This window comes from Equus caballus, chromosome 30, assembly GCF_041296265.1.
Source record: "Equus caballus isolate H_3958 breed thoroughbred chromosome 30, TB-T2T, whole genome shotgun sequence".
NCBI lineage: Eukaryota > Metazoa > Chordata > Mammalia > Perissodactyla > Equidae > Equus > Equus caballus.
The window spans coordinates 37,700,582-37,719,359 of NC_091713.1; the positions used below are offsets into that span (position 1 = coordinate 37,700,582).

Genomic DNA, 18,778 nt, shown 5'->3' on the forward strand with positions numbered 1-18,778 from the left:
GTTGCTTGTGACTGAGTTGCCCTCTCTGCCTGCCCCTCCCCAGCAGAAGCTCCTGTCTCTCTGCCCCAGGTTCAGCGTCGTGGCCTTCACCAGACACAGCACTCCTAAGACTGTTCTCTCGTTCTCGGCCTTCTCAGGTAGGGCGGGCACCCAGCCAGGGTTCCAGCTGGGCGCTGGGGTGGGCGGAGCACTGGGCCCTCGTGTGAGGCTCGTCCCCAACCAGCCGCAGGAGGCTCTGAGCCGAGACTGCGGGGAGCACATGTCCCACCTCGCAGAGCTGGAGGCCCAGACCAGAGATGAGGGGCTCCGGGCCCCAGGCTCGGCCCGGGATCGGAGGGATGGGGCAGGAGAGGCAGGGGCCCGGACCGTGGCGGCCCACCCTCCCTGCCCTGCCCTCTGTGCCCGCTGCTCCCAGGCCCTCGAGCTTCTGGAGCAGCGCTGTCCAGTGGAAGCTTAAGGCAGGCCACCACGTGAACCACAAATGTCATTTAAAATTTCCTAGTAGCTACGTTAAAAAGGTAAAAAGAAAGACGTGAAATTAATTTTAGTAACATTTTATTTAAACCAAGATATCAAAATTGCTATATCAAGGGGCTGGCCCCGTGGCTGAGTGGTTAAGTTCGCACGCTCCGCTGCAGGCGGCCCAGTGTTTCGTTGGTTCGAATCCTGGGCGCGGACATGGCACTGCTCATCAAGCCACACTGAGGCAGCGTCCCACATGCCACAACTAGAAGGACCTACAATGAAGAATCTACAACTATGTACTGTGGGGCTTTGGGGAGAAAAAGGAAAAAAATAAAATCTTTAAAAAAAAATGCTATATCAATATGTGATGCGTTATTTTAAATGATTGAGATATTTTACATCCTTTTTTTTTGGTCAAGTCTGAGATCCTGAGTGTATTTTACGCTGAGGGCAAGTCTTAATCTGGAGCAGCCACATTTCACGTGCTCCATACCCACATGCAGCTACCACACTGGACAGTGCATTCTGGAAGGTCCAGGAGGCCAGGCCTCTCCCTTCTTTCCTTTCTTTGAGGGTGTCAGGGGACGGAGTGGGGTCTTTGGGGCGGGCTCGGGAGTGGGGCATGGAGAGTTTGCCATGTGTTCTCCAGGGTGGTCCCCCTGGCAGCCATCTCTGGCCTCGGTTTGGCATCTGGGACTTCTGGCTTGTCACTGTGCCCTCCCCCCAGAGGGTCTGAAGTCCAGCAGAGGCTGGCATGTCTGCAGGACAGTGGGACAGGCTGCCATGTTCCGCCCTGCCCTCCGTAGAGCCCCGGATTGGTGTCTCCCGGGCAGCAATGCCCCCCACAGCGGCGGCGGGCATCGTGGTGGCTGGCGTCCTCACCGTCTGTGCTGTGCTGGGCCTGTTGTACTGGAGGCGGGTGAGGGGGCAGAGGTGAGTGGGAGGGAAGGCTGGGGCCAGCGTGGCTGGGGGAGGAGGACCCCGTTCCCCAAGAGGCCAGCCCACCTTCTGTCCCCCCGGGGCTGCCTCCCACAGCCTCTTCACCCTCAGCAGAGAAGAGAAGAGCTGCTTTTCCCACGAGCTGACAGCTTACAGCCTGCGGCCAGCGCGTGTTTGTGTTCCGCCCCTCCTGACGGCCTGGTGTGGTGGCAGGGGCGCCCTGCCCGGCTCAGGTCAGGGGACGTGGCCTTCTCCCTGGGGCTGCATCCCAGACGGCCCGCAGGCCTCTGCCAGCCGCACTGTGCTTCCTCGGCCACCTGCACACTTTCGTCACGCCTTTGCCAGGGCCCTTTCTCCAACTCTTGGAGCTCCTGGCTGCTGTCCACCCTGGAGTCTCCTCTCCCTCCCTCACCTCCTCCCTCCTCTCTCCTCTCCCCTCCTCCCCCCCTCCCCCAAACTCACCCACTCCAGTCCTTACCTTCTCCCTGACTAACCACTTGGATCTATCAGACCAGTCTCTTTCTTTTCTTTCTTCCTCTCCCGAGGGGCTCTCTGCTGGCCGGGGTCACTGGCCCGGGGCTCTGGAGGGCAAGGGCTATAACTGTGCCCTCTGCTCACTCCTGCCCTCCCTGGATTGACTCCATACTGAGCCGACATTAGTGAGTACGGCTGTGCACAGAGCCCTCCTTGGGACCCAGGAGAGCTCCAAGGCATGACTCACTCCTGCGTCCCCCTGTGGCCTGTCTGCCCCACCATCTTCCCACATCGGTGGTGGCATCCTGGGCCGTGCGTCGGGGGACCTGCTCAGCGTGCTGGCTCCACTCCGGGGAGTGGGACCCGGGGCTGTGCTCCCAGCAGCTCCCAGGTGATCAGGTCGTGCAGCCAGGCCCGTCCCCACCACCCACCTGGGCGCAGGGCAGGACTGCACACCAGGCCGTGGGCCCACTCCCCGCCCTCCCGCCAGGTGCTCCCACTGGCCAATCCCCGTCCACAGCTTCTGGCAGAGCTACGAGGCCAAGAGCGTGCATGCCCACCGGGCTTTCTTCCAGGAATTTGAGGTACGGCCTCAGGGGTCCTCAGGCCCAGAGCAGGGAGGGCCGCAGGCACCTAGGGGGCCTGGACCTGCCCTGGAGGTGGGGGGGATCTCCCAGCTGTGCACGCCCCCTGCCCCTCTCCCAGGGTGGGGTCAGCCCCCAGCATCTGCCCCCAATCTCTGCAGGAGCTGAAGGAGGTGGGCAAGGAACAGCCCAGACTGGAGGCCGAGCTCCCCGCCAACACCGCCAAGAACCATTACCCACACAAGCTGCCCTGTGAGCGCCGGGCCAGGGCGGCGGGCCAGAGGGGCTGCGTGTGCCAGGCACTGACCGCTCGGCTTCACCCTGTGCAGATGACCACTCCCGGGTGTGGCTGGCCCCGCTGGAGGGAGAGCCCCACTCGGACTACGTCAATGCCAACTTCCTCCCGGTAAGGCCGCCTGCGGGAAGGGCTCTCTGCGGGGCGTCTGCCGGGGACACGGGCTGTTGGCAGGACGTGCCTCTTCTCCTCCACGAAGGTCACCAGCTGGAGTTTCTGTAGGTCGACCTGGCAGGTGGTTCCTGAGGGCCTGCCGTGTGCCAGGCCCCACGTCAGGCCCACAGGAGGCAGGGCCAGCTAACCGAATTCCCACCTTCAAAGAAGCTTGTATGTGTGTGTGTGTGCACGTGTGTGCAGGTGTGTGTCACACCTACCAGCAATGTGAGGAGTGCTGGAACCAGCACAGTGCTCAGGGCACGTGGAGGAAGGAGGAACTGAGTCTCCGAGGTCTTGAAAAGGCCTCCACTGATCTCCTGAGGACGAGCAGAATTCTAAGTGTTGAAGGAGAGAAAGGACATGCACAGCCCGTGGCGGGGTGTCCAGGCGTGTGCGGGGTGAGCGTGCAGTGGGGGGACGTGAGACAGCAAAGGCTGAGTGGGGCTAGATGAGGGAGCTGGCTCGTCAGGCTGAGGCTTCAGGTTTCTCTGGAGGGCAGTGGAGGAAGCACAGAGTTTGATTCAGGAAGGTTGGCAAAGAGGGTGACCTGGGGACAGCACTTCTGCTATATCTCGAGTTGTCTCGTAGGGTTTTCTTGCCCCATCCAGGTGGGGCTGGGGTGTGGTGGTGTCCCCGAGGCCACCCCTCCTGATGTGAATCCTTGGTGCACACGTGTGTTGGCATGTTTGCACACGCCGACGCAGAGACGCTGCTCCTCCCTCCTGGAGATCATGCGTGGGGTATTGACTGCCTCGTGCTTGGTGGGGCCCAGGGGACCCAGGTGTCACCACTTCCTGTGCTCCTGACCTCCGCCCCCACAGGGCTATGCCCACTCGCAGGAGTTCATCACCACGCAGGGGTCCCTCAAGAAGACTCTGGAGGACTTCTGGCGGCTGCTGTGGGAGCAGCAGGTCCGCGTCATCGTCATGCTGACCGTGGGCATGGAGAACGGGAGGGTGAGTGCCCCGCAGTCTCCAGAATGGCCACCAGGGGGCACGTGCGCTCCTTGCAGGAATGGCGGGGGGGGGGGGGGGGGGGTCCAGGTCTGGGAGGGTGGGTCAGGCGGAACTGAGGCCGGACCAGTGAGGTTGGTGGGGTCCCCAAGGCCACCCAGGCAGGGGAGGCAGCGCGAGGGCCCAGGGACTCCAGCTCCTGGCTTGACCCAGTTTCCGTTGGCCTCTGCCACTGCTCAGTGTGTCCACTGGCTCCGGGTGGAGATGGGGCCGGGGGTTAGGAGACAGGGCTGGTGAGGGACGACTGCCCCAGGGTGGGCACCTGCATCCTCTCTTCCGACAAGCCCGAGGGGCCTCCTCTGTGTCCTGCTCCGTGCAGGGCTCTGGACAGAGAACGCTGGTTGGGTCTGTCCTGCTGTTGGAGCCGTGAGGCTGGGTGGCCCTCAGTAAGGCCAGCCAGTTTTCCAAAGGGACCCGGCAGCTGCTGAAGTCCTTGGGGTCAGACGAGAGGTCTGGGGGAGGTGGCCTGGGAGCTGTGCAGACTGTCCGCAGACCCAGGAGGACGGGTGGGAGGGTTGGGGCCACCACCGCCCCCTCCACTCTACCCTCGGCCCCAGGTTCTGTGTGAGCACTACTGACCGGCCGACCCCACCCCTGTCACCCGCGGTCATGTCACCGTCCACCTCCTGGCCAAGGAGCCCCAGGACGAGTGGACCACGTGGGAGATCCTGCTACAGCATGTGCGTGCCCCAGGGGATGGGACAGGGTGGGTGGGGTGGGCATCTGAGCTGAGACCCTTGGGGAAGAGTACCCCACCTCCTGGGTCCCTGGGCCTCCTTCCTTCTGAGATTGTAGGCACCCGGCACTGCCCAGGGCAGTTGGTGGCTAGGGAAAGTATGGGGGCACAGAGAGGGTAAGGGTCTGCTTGAGGTCACACAGTGAGTCAAGGCAGAGCAGGTGAGAAGTGAGGGTTCCTGCCCTGCCCTCAGGGCTGGCTGCTTCATCTTGAAGCCTCGTGTCCCATCTGCCTTCCCAGGCTGTGCCTCCTGGGGCAGGAAAGCCAGGGACCAGCATCGCCCCTCTGCCTGGGTACCCTCCAGGCAGGGACCACCCAAGAGGCTGGAGAAGGAGCCAAGGGAAGCATCCAGGCTGAGGGAGGAGGCACCAGTCCTGTCCTTGGGGGTCACCCAGTCTGAGAGGGGAGGCACCAGTCCTATCCTCGGGCGTCTGATGAAGAAAGCTGAATGACTAGGCCAGGGACCCTGGGGTCAGGAAGATGAGGGGAAGCAGCGGCCCCTCCACCCTCCCCACCTCGGATGGCCCAGCAGCAGCCACGGAGGGTGAGACAGCTGCAGTTCACCACGTGGCTTGACCACAGTGTGCCCGCAGCCCCTAGCTCGCTGTTGGCCTTCGTGGAGCTGGTGCAGGAGCAGGTGAGGGCCTCCCGGGGCCCTGGGCCCATCCTGATGCACTGCAGGTGAGGCTGGGTCGGAGGCTGCCTGGCCTGGGTTGGGGGGGGCTCAGGATGGGGTGTGGGGGGGTGTGTGGCCGTGGCAGCCCCTCGCCCCTGCAGCTGCCCCATTGTCCCCACCGTGCGGGTGTCGGCCGCAGCGGCACCTTCGTGGCCCTGTTGAGGCTTCTGCAGCAGCTGGAGGAGGAGCGGGCGGTGGACGTGCTCAACACAGTGTACACGCTGCGGCTGCACCGGCCCCTCATGATTCAGACCCCTGTGAGGGCTCAATATGCCGGGACCCCAAGAAGGTGGGTGGGAGGTGGACGGCCAGGGGACCACAGGTCTGAAGGGAGCAGGGGAGGAAGCTCACAGAGGACCCGGGGAGGAGGGGCTGGAATATGGCACCACCTGCCAGGCTTCTGTGTCCCTTTTGTGGAAGAGGATGTGGGGCCGGGGGGCCGGCGGGCTGCCCGCTTCCACCCTCTGGGATGCACGGGGCGGCTCCCAGGGGCTCCTCCAGCCTCCCTCCCTCCCCCGCCCACCCCTGTCTTGCTGGTTGGGCCTGGAGACTCCTTTGGCGTCAGACCACTCCTCCCCCCAACAGCCAGTACATCTTCCTGCACAGCTGCCTCCTGAACAAGATTCCGGAGGGGCCCTCGGACCCCTCTGAGTGAGTCGCAGCTCCCCAGGCCCTTGCCAGGTGGGGTGCAGGACCCCATGCCCTCCCACCGACCGGCTTCTGACTCCTGTCCACAGCAGAGCGGAGAGCACTCGCTGCCAGAGCTGGGGACCCTGTGGTGCCCTCGGCCCTCCCCACCCCCTCCCCAGGCTCCAGCCCATCACCGCGGCCAGCTTCACCCAGGCGTGCGCAGAGAGGGCGGCCAACACCAACGCCGGCTTCCTGCAGGAGTACGAGGTACACTCGGGCCTGTGGGGGCAGTGAGAACTGAGGCAGCTGACACCCCACCTGGCGTGCCCTCCCACGGACTCTGCCCAGGCCCAGGTGTGTGTCTCTTCCAGCTCCTGCTCCAGGTCATCGGGGATGAGGCTGGCTCTCTGATGCCCTGCCCTGGCCGTGAGCAGGACAGCACTGTCCCCTGTGAGTGCCGTGGACAGCATGGGTGGCCAGGGTGCTGGGTGGGGACACTGGCAGTCTCACATTCCATCTTTCCTCAGACGCCCATCCCCAGGTGGAGGAGACCCCCTCTCACGAGATACCGGAAGCCTGGCTCTTCCCTGTGAGATGATGACCTGTGGCCCTCTCTGACGGCCTGTGCTTCCTGGCCTGGGGCTCTTGGGGGCCCTAGAGCTGCGGGATGGGCAGGGGACACCCTCAGTGCCTGGGGCCAACGAGCTGTGCTCTGCAGGGCGGGCCTTCTGGCCGAGACCACGTGGTGCTGACTGGCCCCATGGGCCCAGAGGAGCTCTGGGAGCTGGTATGGGAGTGTGGGGCCTGTGTGCTGGTCTCCCTGTGCCTGCCTGACGCCGGGGAGAAGGTGAGGGAGCAGAGGGACAGAGGATGGGAGGCCTCAGAGCTGGGGCGGGGTGGGGGGTTGGAGGTGCGGCCTGTGATCGGGGGGTGGGGGGGGCGTGGGGGGGGCGGGGTTAGAGATATCGGGGAGCTGCCGCTGGAGCAGCCCTGACTTGGTCCTGCCCAGGAGTCTGGCCAATGGAGAAGCAGCCCATAGCCCTGCATGTGGTGACAGTGCGCTGGGTGGCTGAGAGCAGCATGGCAGGCTGGCCCTGTACCCTCCTCAGGGTCACATACGTAGGTCCCCAGGCCGTGGAGGGAGAGATGTGTGGGACAGAGTGCTGTGCCCTCCCCAGCGCCAACGCCTGGCGTTCTTGCCCCCAGGGTGAGAGCGGGCAGGAGAGGCTGGTGCAGAGCCTGCAGCTGCCGTGCTGGGAGCCGGGGCATGCCCTCCCTGCCACCACCCTGCTGCCCTTCCTGGCCGCTGTGGGCCAGTGCTTCTCGGGGGACACGGAGAAGCCGGGCACGCTGCTCAGCCACTCCAGGTGCTGTTGGACAAGGGTCTGGGGGAGCAGGCACCAGCGCCCCCTCATTGTACCTCCGGCAGGCCCTCATGTCTCCTGAGCCCTGCTTGGGTCCTGGGTCCAGACGACACAGTCTCTCCGCGCTCCCTCTCTCCTCTCCCTACCCTACACCCTTTCTGGATGTGACATCTTTTTGGAGTTTATCCTCCCTGCCTGGGCGCAGCCTGGCTCACCAGGGGCCCAGGGTGCCTCCCCAGCCCCCTAGACCCAGGTTGGGTCTCCCCACAGACCTGGGGCCCTTCATCCTCCCTCCCCCAGGGACCTGGTCCAACTCTAGGCCAATTGCAGCCACGATGCGGCCCCACTGGACACCTTCCTGGCCATGGCCCAGCTGCTGCAGCAGGTGGGGGCTGAGGGCACAGTGGACGTCTTCAACGTGGCCCTGCAGCAGTCACAGGCCTGTGGCCTCATGACCCCGACGCTGGTGAGAGGTGGCCAGGGGCTGGGCTGTGGCGTGGGGGAGGGGTGGGAGGGTGGGGAGGGGGCGCACTTTCTGCCCCTTCTGTGGGCGGCCTCAGGGTGCACTGTCCGGGCAGCCGCCAGGTGGTGCTGTGGACCACAATGCTCTCACATGTACAGGGCTGGGACACGGGGCCTTCTGGTTGGATGGGGCAGCCTCCTTACCCTGCGTCCACCCCAGGAGCAGCACATCCACCTCTTCAACTGTCTGAACCAGGCACTGCTGGACGGGCTTCCCTGAGTCTCTCATGAGGCCGTGCAGGAGCAGAGGAGGCCTGTGCCCACCAGGCAGTGAGGGCCAGCCAGGTGGGCCGGCCAGGCTGGCCTGCTCGGGCCTGGCTTCCCTGGGGCTATGCTGTGACGGGGCAGAGTTGGGAATAAAGGATGTGGTCCAGGCTGAGGCTGAGTGTGCCCATCTGTCACCCCCTGAGGAAGAAAGAGACGGCCTCAGAGATGCTTGCGGGATGTGGGGCCCAACGCGAGGGCCCGGTGGGCAAACCCGAGCAGGGCTCAGCCGGGGCTGGGGTCTGGCTGAACTGGTTTGTCCTTGAGGGCAGCCCCTAGCCCCCATCCTCCTGTGTCCTCAGACTTTAGTCTCCTGGGGTGCCCTGGGTTCAGAGCCCCAGTTACCCATGGTGCCCCCTCCATGCAGTAAGGCTGACCCTGTTTCTGGCTTCCTTTCTGCTGTCCCCAGCTAGCTCCACCTACTGGTGTCCCCAGGGGCCACCTCAACCATGGCCTGTCTTCCTACCAGGGTGCTCACGGGAGCCACACCGACTTGGAAGTCAGGAGCCGTATGCAGTCTTCTCTGCTCCTCTGCTCTCCTCCTTGCTCCCTCTGCAGAGGAGGGAGGTGAGAGAGAGAGAGTGAGGGGGTGTGGGGGAGGGAAAGACCAGGAGGAACAGAGAGCAAGCAGGAGGGTGGAGATGTGGCGGGGCGGGGCGTGACGGGGGGGGGGGGCACACGGGGAGGGGATGGTCTGTCCCACATGCAATGGACGGAACCATGCACCATGTGACGGGATTGCAATGGCCTCCTGAGCTCCTGCTGTCCCCGATCAGACAGCACAGTTCTGGATGGCAGGGTGCCCAGAGCTAGACACCGATTGTCAGGTGGAGGGCCCTCGGGGACACAGAGAGCCTGGACCAGTTGGAGGCCCCAAAATGCAGTTAGACCCCCAAATGAGGAGGCCGACCTGAGCTCCGGTGAAGTGCAGGCGGTCAGGGGTCAGGGAGGGCCCTTCTCGGGCCTGGCTGGAGAGTGGGGCTGTCCCAGAATGAGGTCAGGCTCTGGGGGCCCCTCAGGGGACTGAATGTCATGTCCTCTTCAGACTCTGTGCTTATCAGGAATTGGGGGCTGGCCCCATAATGACCCTCAGGTAGGCAGGATGGAGGCTCAGCTCTGAGCTGCCACACCCACCATGAGGGAGTGTTACTGAGGTCACAGCCCAGCTCGAACATGGCTTTTCGTGCCTGGGCCCCCATGCTGGACAGGGAGCTTCAAACGGTCCGGGGAACGGGGCCAGAGCAACGGGCAAGTGAGGCTGTAGGGGCAGGCGGATCTGGGGAGGTAGGGCGGCTCCCATCTGTGTGCCTTGCCAGTGATGGGAGCCAGGTGTCCCTGTAGGGCCGTCCTCTGGCCTTCCTGGGAGGCTCCTCCACATTCAGGGCCACGGCCCCAGCCAGTTGGGTCTGCTGGCTTCTGGGCCCAGCTGTACCGCCACTGTGGCCATGGGATGTTATGGCAGCCGCGGAGAACGGGAGGGGGTGGTGATGAGAGGACCTTGGGGTACGCGGGTAGGAGTGGAAGGACCATTGGCTGCCTGCGAGGTCTCCAGCTTCTTGTCCACTCTGGATGCACCCTGGGAAGACGGCAAGAAAGGCAGACAGCCCTCTGTAGCTCTGCACTGGGCCTGGCTCAGCATGGGAGAGACAGAGAGCAGGGGCCACATGAAGGAAGCAAGGCGGCCCCCTGGTGTCAGAAGGGAACAGTGACGTGACCCAGTTCTTGACCAAAGGCTCTGGGGCCAGGACAGGCGCTGGGACTCCAGCACAGGGGGCCGAGCTCCTGCACTGCCCTCCAGATGGTGCCAATCCATGGACCTTCCGGCAGGTTCTGATGATCAGCAGGACGCAGCCCCTCAGCCTGGCCACCTGGCTGGGTCCCGGGGCCTTGGACTGGACCCAGGCTGCACCCAAAGTCCACTTAGCAGGTGGAATCGCATCAGCTTCCTGGGTGGCCGGGCAGGGCCACTCAGCGAGAAGCCTCCTCATTGCCCAGCCCTTCCCAGCCCCACCTCCCTGTGCTTCGTCCCCCAGGGGACAGGGCGAGGGCCGACCCTGACTCCCATTCTGGCTCCCCACCACCTCCCCGGTACCGGCAGGCCGCTGTGTGCTGGACCACATCCCTTCTCTCCTGGGTCTCAGTTTCCTGCAGACGATGTGGGGCTGGGCACCTGGACACTCCAAGGTGGCTTCCAGAGGGTCTCCTCTGAGTCCCCTGTGACCCCACGCTGTGCCTGAAGGCAAGAGAGTCTGAGCCCACCAGCTCTGGGACCTGCTTCCAGACAAGTGCAGGTCCTCCACGTGCTGGCTCTGCTCCCTCGCTTTGGGTTTCTTCGCTTTTTTTTCTTTCCTGGATGAAATTGCTGCCAGCTCGGAAGGAAGGAGGGAAGGGGAGCTCGGAGTGTAGAACTTTCCTTGACTCCTCCTCCTGTCTCCCTCCCCGGCCCCGAGCCCAGCCCGTGAAACGGCACAGCCAGATCACTCAACAATGCCTGCCCCTCTCTGACGGCACTGGCCGCTCCCGCTGACGCTGAGCCGAGCCGAGCCCGCGGGCACCCCACCGACGGCGACGGCGCAGCCCACACCCGCCAGGTTGCCCCGCAGCCCGGCAGCCGAGATGCCCAGCCCGCCCGGGCTCCGGGCGCTGTGGCTTTGCACTGCGCTGTGCACCACGCCGTGCGTCCGCGGCGCCCCTCAGCCCGGCCCAGGGACCACCTGCCCGGCCCCCTGCCACTGCCAGGAGGACGGCATCATGCTGTCGGCCGACTGCTCCGAGCTCGGGCTCTCCGCTGTGCCCGGGGGCCTGGACCCCCTGACGGCTTACTTGTGAGTACCAGCCGCGCACCCTCCCTGTTCCCGCCCGGCTGCCCGCGGGCACCTGCCCGACCTCAGGCTGGGACACCTGCCCGGCTGGTGCCCTGGGGCGCGGGCATCCCCGAGGCCTCTCCCCCTCCAGAATGGACTGCTGCGGGGCTGGGCGGGTTGAAAGTTCCGAGGCTAAAGAGCAGACAAGCGTTTGACTGGCTTCCCTGACTTGGTTTCCCAGCCGGCCCCTGTCTTGTGCGTTTGCTGGGTGGCTCAGGCTCGGTACAGGTGACTCTCTGGACCCTGCGCTGGAGGGACAGGGTTGGCTCTCCGTACCCTCGCTATTTTCTTCTCCAGCAGAGTGGTGCCCGGGAGCGTGGCTGCAGGCAAAGCTGACTGAGTGGGTGGTGATGGGGGGGGGCTCCAGTGGGCAGAAGGGCTGTCCCTTCCTCTGCCTGGCGAGGAGAGCCGAGCTGTCACACTGAGGCTGGGTGGCCTTGGTGCGGGGCGCCAGAAGCTGAGAGGGGACCTTACCCACTCTCGTCTCCTCCGAAAGGGACCCTGCCAGCACCGTCTCCCTTCACAGAGGCCTCCTGCCTCCCCCGGGGGCCTCCTTGAAGTCGTGTCCCAGGAGGCCGTGTTGGAGACACTAATTTGTGGGCGGGCGCCGGGGCTGAAAACCAGAGAACCATTTTTAGAGTCGGAGTTGGGGTGAGACGGCGCGTGAAGGGGACCCAGTCGGGGGCGGCTCCCAGAGGACGGCTCCCAGCAGCTTCTCCCAGGGCCTCGGGGCTGGGGGCTCTGGCTGCTCACCTCCTGGGCAGAGGACGGGGTGGGAGCACATTCCAGATCACCCACCCCACTCCACCCCACCTCTTGGGGAAGGGGACCTCCCGGCTCCGCCCTGCAGTGGCTCCATCACCTCCTGTCAGCGGAGGAGAGCAGGTGGGACAGCCCAGGGCCCTCTGTCCCAGCCACGGGGTCCTGCAGCTTTGTGGCTTTGGGGGTCTAGGCCCTGGGAGCTCAGAGGGAGAGGGAGCCGGGCTCGTTTCGCAGGATCCCGGCAAGTTTGCACTGAATGCGAGCAGGGCGCTCCGTGCTGTGCTGACGACATCCCGGCGGGGTACGGAGGGTCTGAACAGCAGCCCTTCATAGGGCTCCCCTCCCCGTCTCTCTGTCCCTAGTTGGGGCATCCTCTTCCGCTCCAAGAGGCACAGGCTGGGGGGGGAGGGCCAGGGGAGGGAGCGGGAGGGAGAAAATAGTGCCCTCATTCCAGCAGGGCCAATCGAACCCTTCACAGTCCAGGAGGTGAAGCAGGGCAGGCCCTGTGAGCCGAGCCGTGGGCTGCGAGGGCACTGGGTGCTGGCAGGGAGGGCCGGCTCCCACCGCATGCCTGCTGTGCCCAGGGCAGCCCGCTTCTAGCCCGTTTACGTATTGGGGTGTGTGACACTGTGTCATTTGACGTCAGAGTCCTGTGGCTAAAAAGAATTTGAAAAAGACTTCTGTAGAGGCTCCGTCTGGGGGAGCAGAGGAATAGTCCCCTTCCTGTGTGAGGGGCGGGGGAGACAGACGGGGCCTCCTGGAGGCTGACTGGTCCAGCTTCCTTCCCAGCACCTGTCTTCCCAGACGGACACTTGTTCAGGAAGGAAGCCACGCTTGGAATCCAAGTGTCCACCGTGCGCGCTGATGGAAGGCTTTCCCACCCTCTTGTCGCAATTCCCCCAGAGCTGTGAAGTCTGCACGTGGGTTCAGAGGAGGCGGGATCTTCTGGGCTGGTCTTGTGTCTCCCTGGGGATCGAGAAAGCCCCCCCCTCACCAAGACTCCGATTCTCCCTTCACCTTCGGGAGAGCAGCCTGCTGACAAACACACTGAGGGTGGCATGGGTGGGAGGCTGTCGCTGAGCAGAGCCGGGGGCAGGGGTGGGCGGTCTTGGGGCTCCTTTCCCTTCTCAGCGACGTTGGGAAACGCCCGGCCTGGTCTTGCCCCACGAAACCCAGGTCTTGCCGAGGACAGTGCAGATTTGCGTCTGATGATGGGAGACCCAGACGAGACCCCTTTCTGCCTGGGCCCCAGACCCTGTCCCTTCCTGGCTCCGCCATCTGTGCAGAGCCGCCGGGCTGCTCCACGCCTCGGTGCTTCATTCCTATGCGGGGAGAAGCGGGTGTTGGGAAGGTGAGATGAGGTGACGCATCTGTAGAAAGTCCCTAGCACACAGCCTGACACTGGGGGGTGACCACAATTCGCAGCCTCCCATTGGGTGTCCAGGGGAGGCGGAGGTGAGCTCCGGGGCCCTTCACACAGGAGGGAGGCTGAGCCCAGGAGTGACCGTGGAGCCCAAGGGAATGGTCCGCAGTGCGTGCTGGGCAGTCGCCTGCGGGTGCTGGTCTTGGTCAGTGCTTGGCTATTCCAGGGGCTTGGGGCCCAACGAGTTGGTGAACACTGGGATGGGGGTGGGAAGGGAGTGTCTTCCCGACACAGGATTGAGAAGGTAAAAGGTCCAATTAAAACAGCTGGATGTGCAGGAAGGGCAGACAGAGGGTGCTTGACGATCCTCAGAAGGAGCCATAGACTGAACCACGGGAGGCGCCAAGGAACCGTGGGCTCCAGAAGGTACTGGGTTCTGGGGAAGACCAGAAAGTCTTCTTTGTCCCCAGCTGCTGTCCTCGGCTTTGACACTCAAGTCCAAAAACGACGGCTGCTTTGGGCCGGGTGCCAGCCCCGTTTGATGGTCAAGGTTGGGAGGGCGGACTTCGAATTCCCACAATCCCTCAGGCGTCGCTCTTTTCTTGAGTCTCCCCCGACCTGCAGTCTCGGTGTGGCTCATTGGCACTCCCTGGGCTTGGACCTGCTCCCCGGGTGGGGCCTGTTCTGGGAAGCCGTCCAGGGAGAGGGAGCCCCGGCTGCGGGGCGCTCCAGTGTGACGGTGACAAGAGGGCACGGTGCCCCTGCTCCATGGCATCCACACCACATGGCGAAGGGACGGGAAGACACAGGCAGCGAGGACCTGTTGGCAAACACCCAGAGCCGCCCCGAGCAGGGGATCTGGCTCGTCACTCAGAGTCCCTTCATCTGCCGCAAAGTCGGGCCATGTCAGGAAGTGGGTATTGGGTGGGAGAAAAGCCGTCTTGGGCAGCTGGTTGTAAAACACCCGAGGGCCATGCACTTGCAGTCACCCCGAAGCACCCACTCCGTCACCCTCCGCCACAGGGCCAGGCCAGGGGCCGCTCCGTGCAGCCCCGTGGATGGCCTTCCGCCTGCGTGGGACCTCGCTCCCGTTAGGACTGCCGTCACAGCCCAAGCTGGTCTGAAAGGGCAGACAAGGGACGTGCTTATAGATTCCGGGTGATTCGCATCCTCCTCGTCACTCCTGGGGTGTGCACGACCGACCAGATGGAGGCAGGGTGCTGCGGGGAGAGCAGAGGGGTTAGTAGGGCAGGGTGTGGGCATCACCTGTGAGCCGTGTGAACCTAACCCAGCTGATCGGCCTCTCTGTGACTCGGTTTCCTCCTCTGTAAAAGGAGCTGACACCTTCCTCACAGGACTGTTGTGTGGCTTCACTGAGCCCATGTTTGTAAAGGATTTGGCACCACGTCTGGCCCATCGGAAGAGGTCAAGCAATGTCAGCAGTGTTGTTTTTAGGGTGACCAGGGCTAAAAGGGTTAGTCATGGAAGCCTTCCTGGAGGAGGAAGTCCTGGAGCTGGCACTGGGAAGAGAGGAGGCATGGAATAAGGGTGTGGGTGTCTGTGTACATGAGTCTGTGTGTGTCTGTCTGTGTGTCTGTAAGTGTGTGTGTGTTGGACGGGCTGCGAAGGGAGAGAGTGGCTGCTGGGAGGCAGGAGGAGCTGGCCTGCAACCGGAGGGGCGTCAGTTTCCTCCTGGCCCAGTCTGGGGAGGAGACCCCGAGTGCTCCCGCGTGTGGTGGGTGGGCCTTGGGGCCTGTGCCCTGAGGGGGCAGAGGGGCTGCGGCCGGGGTGCAGGGGAGCCTGCCTCGGGGAGGACGTGTCCGAGGTCAGTGGCCAGCCTCATGATACACTGCCGATGCTACCCTTCCTGGGCTGGCCTCAGTTTCCCTTTCTGATAGATTCTGAGAACTGCCCCTCTGCCCAGAAACATGGGGCTTGTCTGACCCTCGGTCCCTCGGCTGCCGTGACACAAGTCCCAGAACTTTCCTGGACGTCAACGTCCACACGTTTTGGATGAAAAACTAGAGAGTGGGAGAGACAGGGAGAAATCCCCGCTGCCCGGGACAGAGAGAGCCCAGGAGAGCCGCTGGCGCGGGCAGCGGGGGGAGGGCGGGGGGCGCACAGGGAAGCAGCCCCCAGCGCAGGGCGGCCAGGAGGGGCAGAGGAGTGGGGAGCGACTACCGAAGTGCGGTCCCCTGGGGACCTCAAGCCTGGGGACGGGCCACAGGACGGCAGACCCGGGGCGGGCGAGTACTGGGGAGCCAACACCCCAGTTCAAAGGGAAGGCAGGAAGCAGCCCGCGGCAGGAGTAAAGGAAACCTCTCAACTCTGGCAGAGCACAGGCGGGCGCGGCCGGGGCGGGGCGGCTGGCGGCAGTGAAGAAAGCCTGGCTCGCTCAGGCAGAGCTGCCTGCCCGCCGCCACCTCTCCACTCCCCTCCCGGCCCTCGGCCTTCCTCCCGGCGGGGTCTGGCCCTGCAGCCTGGTGCCACGGCCGGCTCGGCTCCACCGCTCAGGTGCTGGGCCTCCCCGGGCAGGTAACCTCTGCCAAGGTGCCGTTTCTCCATCTTGAAAATGGAAACACCAGCAGTGTCTGCTTGGAAGGGTCCTGGGGAGCGAGTGAGAGAGAGCCGGCCGGGTGCCTTTCATGATGGGGCAGCCACCCCTCAACCACAGACAGGCTCCTGAGGCCCAAAGAGGGAACAGCAGAGCTGAGTGTTGGGCAGGGGAGGGGGGCGGGGTCAGGGTGTCCAGTCTGCTCTTTCTGATGCCCGTCAGATGCTTCCTTCCATCTGCCTTCCTTCCCTCCTTCCTTCCTTCCCTCCTTTCTTCCTCCCTCCTTCCTTCCTTGCTTCCTCCCTCCCTACCTTCCTTCCTTTCGTCTTTCCCTCCCTCCTTCCCTCCTGCCCCCCTCACCAGTAGGCCGCTAGCATTGACCTTCAGGGAGATGGGCCTTTCACAGAGCTGTTCTCCCCTGGGGCCCCTGGCCGGGATGACGGAGGAAGCCATCCTCCTCAGAGGGATGCCTGGAGCAGACAGGCCTGGTCTGGCCCTGATGGGTGACTCTCCCAAGAGGAGAAGTCTAGGATGCCAGGTCCGCACTGTGTGGAGAGTCCTGCTTCTCCCCTGAAGGCAGTTCTGTGGAGGTGGTCTTCTCTGGTGCAGCCCCAGGACAGGCAGGTGTGGACCGGCCTGCGATGCTGCTCGTGGCTGCCCTGGGACACGCCCTAAGGAGCTGGTAGGGATCCTCCTCTGAGCTCGTCCCTAATGGGCTGTGTGACCTTAGGCTCGTAATTCACTCTATTGGGAGCAGGGACGAGGACAAGGACCCCTGCTGGGGCTCTGGACACCTTGGGAAGGCACAGGAGATGGGGTGGGGGAGAAATTTCCAACCCTCCTCCCCTCTGTTGGAAATGACGACTTTTAACCAAACTGAAATGGACTCTCTGCCTCCGGGGCTCTCAGAGTGGTGGGAGAGTTTGTGCTGACTAGTCCCTTGGTAAGAAGAGGGAGTCCCCAATTTCTCACGACCATTCAGGTCTCTCTTCCCGCCCTTCAGATGCCGGAGAACAGGTCTCAGGAGGAAAAAAAACACCCAAGAGGCTAAACTTGGGCAGGGAGCAGAGAGTTATTTTGGAAGCAGCAAAAGGACATGGTGGGGGGAGAGCTCGGGGTTGGCGCTGTGCCCCCCGGAACGGTGCCAGGGTGGTGGGCGGGCCGGCGGGCATGTGGGGGCTGGGCCGGCTCCTCCCCCACAGCACCTCCAGGGCGGAGGTTTCCTTTGCGTCCCACGGCCTGCTCTCTCTTCCAGCCACTCTCCTCTTCCTCCTCCAGAGCCAGTGGGAAGACCTGTGTCTCGGATCCTCCCCAGCTCTGGGGGGTCGGGGTCCCCCTGATCATTGTGACATGCAGAATCTGAGGCTGGGCCGGGGAGGCATCTCAGGGCCAGCATTCTGCCTCCCGGTCTGCTCCAGCTCCAGCCTACGGAGGGCATGCCTTCCTGGCTGAGGCGTTCATCCCCTGAACTGTGACCTTTCTTGTAGGAAGATGCCAGATCATCAGGAAGGTCCATTCTTGGGGCTCAGCAGCCCCAGCCCCCCAGTGGGCCCAGACAGACACATCTAGGAACCTACTGGTGTCTCTGCTGCCGGCACTTACAGCATGTATGTAAGCTCTGTGCCACAGCATCGCACATACACCCTGGAGGGAGGTGCTGCTGCCGTCCCATCTTCCAGATGAAGAAACTGAGGCTTTTAGATGTTCAGGAGCCTGCCTAAGGCCGCTGGCCTGTCATTGCTGGTCTGGGATTTCAACCCTGCAGGCTCCCTCCTAACCACCAGCCTGCACTGCCCTCGGGAGTCAGAGTTGGGGGTGCTGAGCTCCAAGGGCCTGGACGAGACTCTGGGCGTGCTAAGCTGAGCAGCCCCTCCAAGCCCATCTCCAGTTTCTCATCTTCCCCAGGAAGAATCAGTGGTTTTCCCCACTCTCCTCCTATCTGCCAGCAGCGGTCTCTGGGAGCCCCTCTGCGGGGGCTGCTTGAAGGGGACGGGGCTGGGTTTTCGGCAAGGCCATCAGGGAGGTGTGGGGATGGTTATGTCAGGGGAGACGGGAGAAGCTGGCTTTCTCTACCAGACGGGCATGGGAGCATCCACCGAGGACCAGCAGTGATGAGAGAGGGGACTGGGCTGGTCGGGGCAGGCCTGGGGAGGAGGCCCGTCCTGAGTCCTGGGGACCGGGGGATTTGGGCGGGATGGGTAGGGAAGGCCCCCAGGAGGGGAAGGCAGGAGCCCAGGAGAAGGGCGAGGAGCAGTGGGGGCCTCCACTGCTCCATGGGGACGGCCGCTCTGTCCTACTTCCGAGGAGGGTGTTCCAGAGCAGAGCTCTCTGCCTCTTCCTCCTCGGGGCCCACTTGAAGACACCGCTCCAAGGCGTCCAGTGGCTGGGCTGACTCAGCCAGCGCTCCGGCCAAAGGTGTCAGCCAGCCCCAGGCAGCACCGGGCCTCCCGGTGAGGACACCTTCTCTCACACACCTGGAGGGCCTGCCTGGGAGGAGAGAGCCTATGTGTCTGCGGGCCGGAGGCCTGGGTTCAAGTCTTGACTCCAGCACCAAGGAGCACGGAGCAGCCCTGCCCTCACCCTGTAGCAGTGCCGACTGGGGCTTCGCTGGAGGAAGGCCAGACCCAGCTCCCCTGGCCCACTCTCCCCATCACTGTCTCGGCGCTGGCCCTCGGAGGTGCCCAAGGAGGTGGAGTGGCCCTGAGAGTGTCCAGACAGAGGTGGGTGGAGGAGGAGCCTAGTGTCTTCCACGCCCCAGTGTCAGGGATTTGCACATGGTCCCGAGGCCCCAAACCCAGGCAGACAGTCTTCTGGAGGGGACGAGGGGGGCGCGGTGGTGCCAGGGAGGTGCCATCACCATCACCAGCTATCACCCCAGCCCAATACATTGAAGGGGACCCTGAGGAGCTGGGAGGGGTGCTTCCCTAGGTGGCCTATGGGGGACCAGGTATATGGAGGTTTATTCTGGCTCCCTTGTGATCTGCAGGTTTGAACTGTCCCCCGACCTGAGCGACCACTGGCTCACGGGAAATGGGCCACAGGCAGCAGGTGCTCGAGGCCTCCGAACGCCCCCTGCGGAAGGAGCCTTCCCAGGTGGACGGGCCTGAGGACTCTGCT

The 18,778-nt window shown here is 63.9% G+C and overlaps 2 protein-coding genes across 3 annotated transcripts in view; both read left to right on the forward strand.

Moving 5' to 3' along the window:
- Positions 1-1,300: 1,300 nt before the first annotated feature.
- PTPRV (protein tyrosine phosphatase receptor type V) lies at positions 1,301-8,211 on the forward strand. The gene is given in 15 exon segments (XM_070255981.1): positions 1,301-1,398; positions 2,369-2,462; positions 2,584-2,635; positions 2,720-2,868; positions 3,735-3,869; positions 4,484-4,632; positions 5,245-5,343; positions 5,478-5,627; positions 6,079-6,235; positions 6,340-6,418; positions 6,496-6,557; positions 6,687-6,815; positions 7,175-7,335; positions 7,663-7,798; positions 8,015-8,211. Coding segments are annotated over 15 exon segments (1,710 nt in total). The 3' UTR covers positions 8,075-8,211.
- Positions 8,212-10,493: 2,282 nt separating this feature from the next.
- LGR6 (leucine rich repeat containing G protein-coupled receptor 6) overlaps positions 10,494-18,778 on the forward strand; it is a 111,145-nt gene continuing 102,860 nt past the window's right edge. Inside the window, exon 1 of one of the 2 annotated variants that reach the window (XM_070255913.1) lies at positions 10,494-10,943. In XM_070255913.1, the coding sequence (XP_070112014.1) occupies positions 10,735-10,943 (209 nt within the window). In that variant the 5' untranslated portion in view covers positions 10,494-10,734. The remainder of the gene's footprint in view (positions 10,944-18,778) is intronic. The other variant, XM_001916343.5, reaches the window with a different exon arrangement.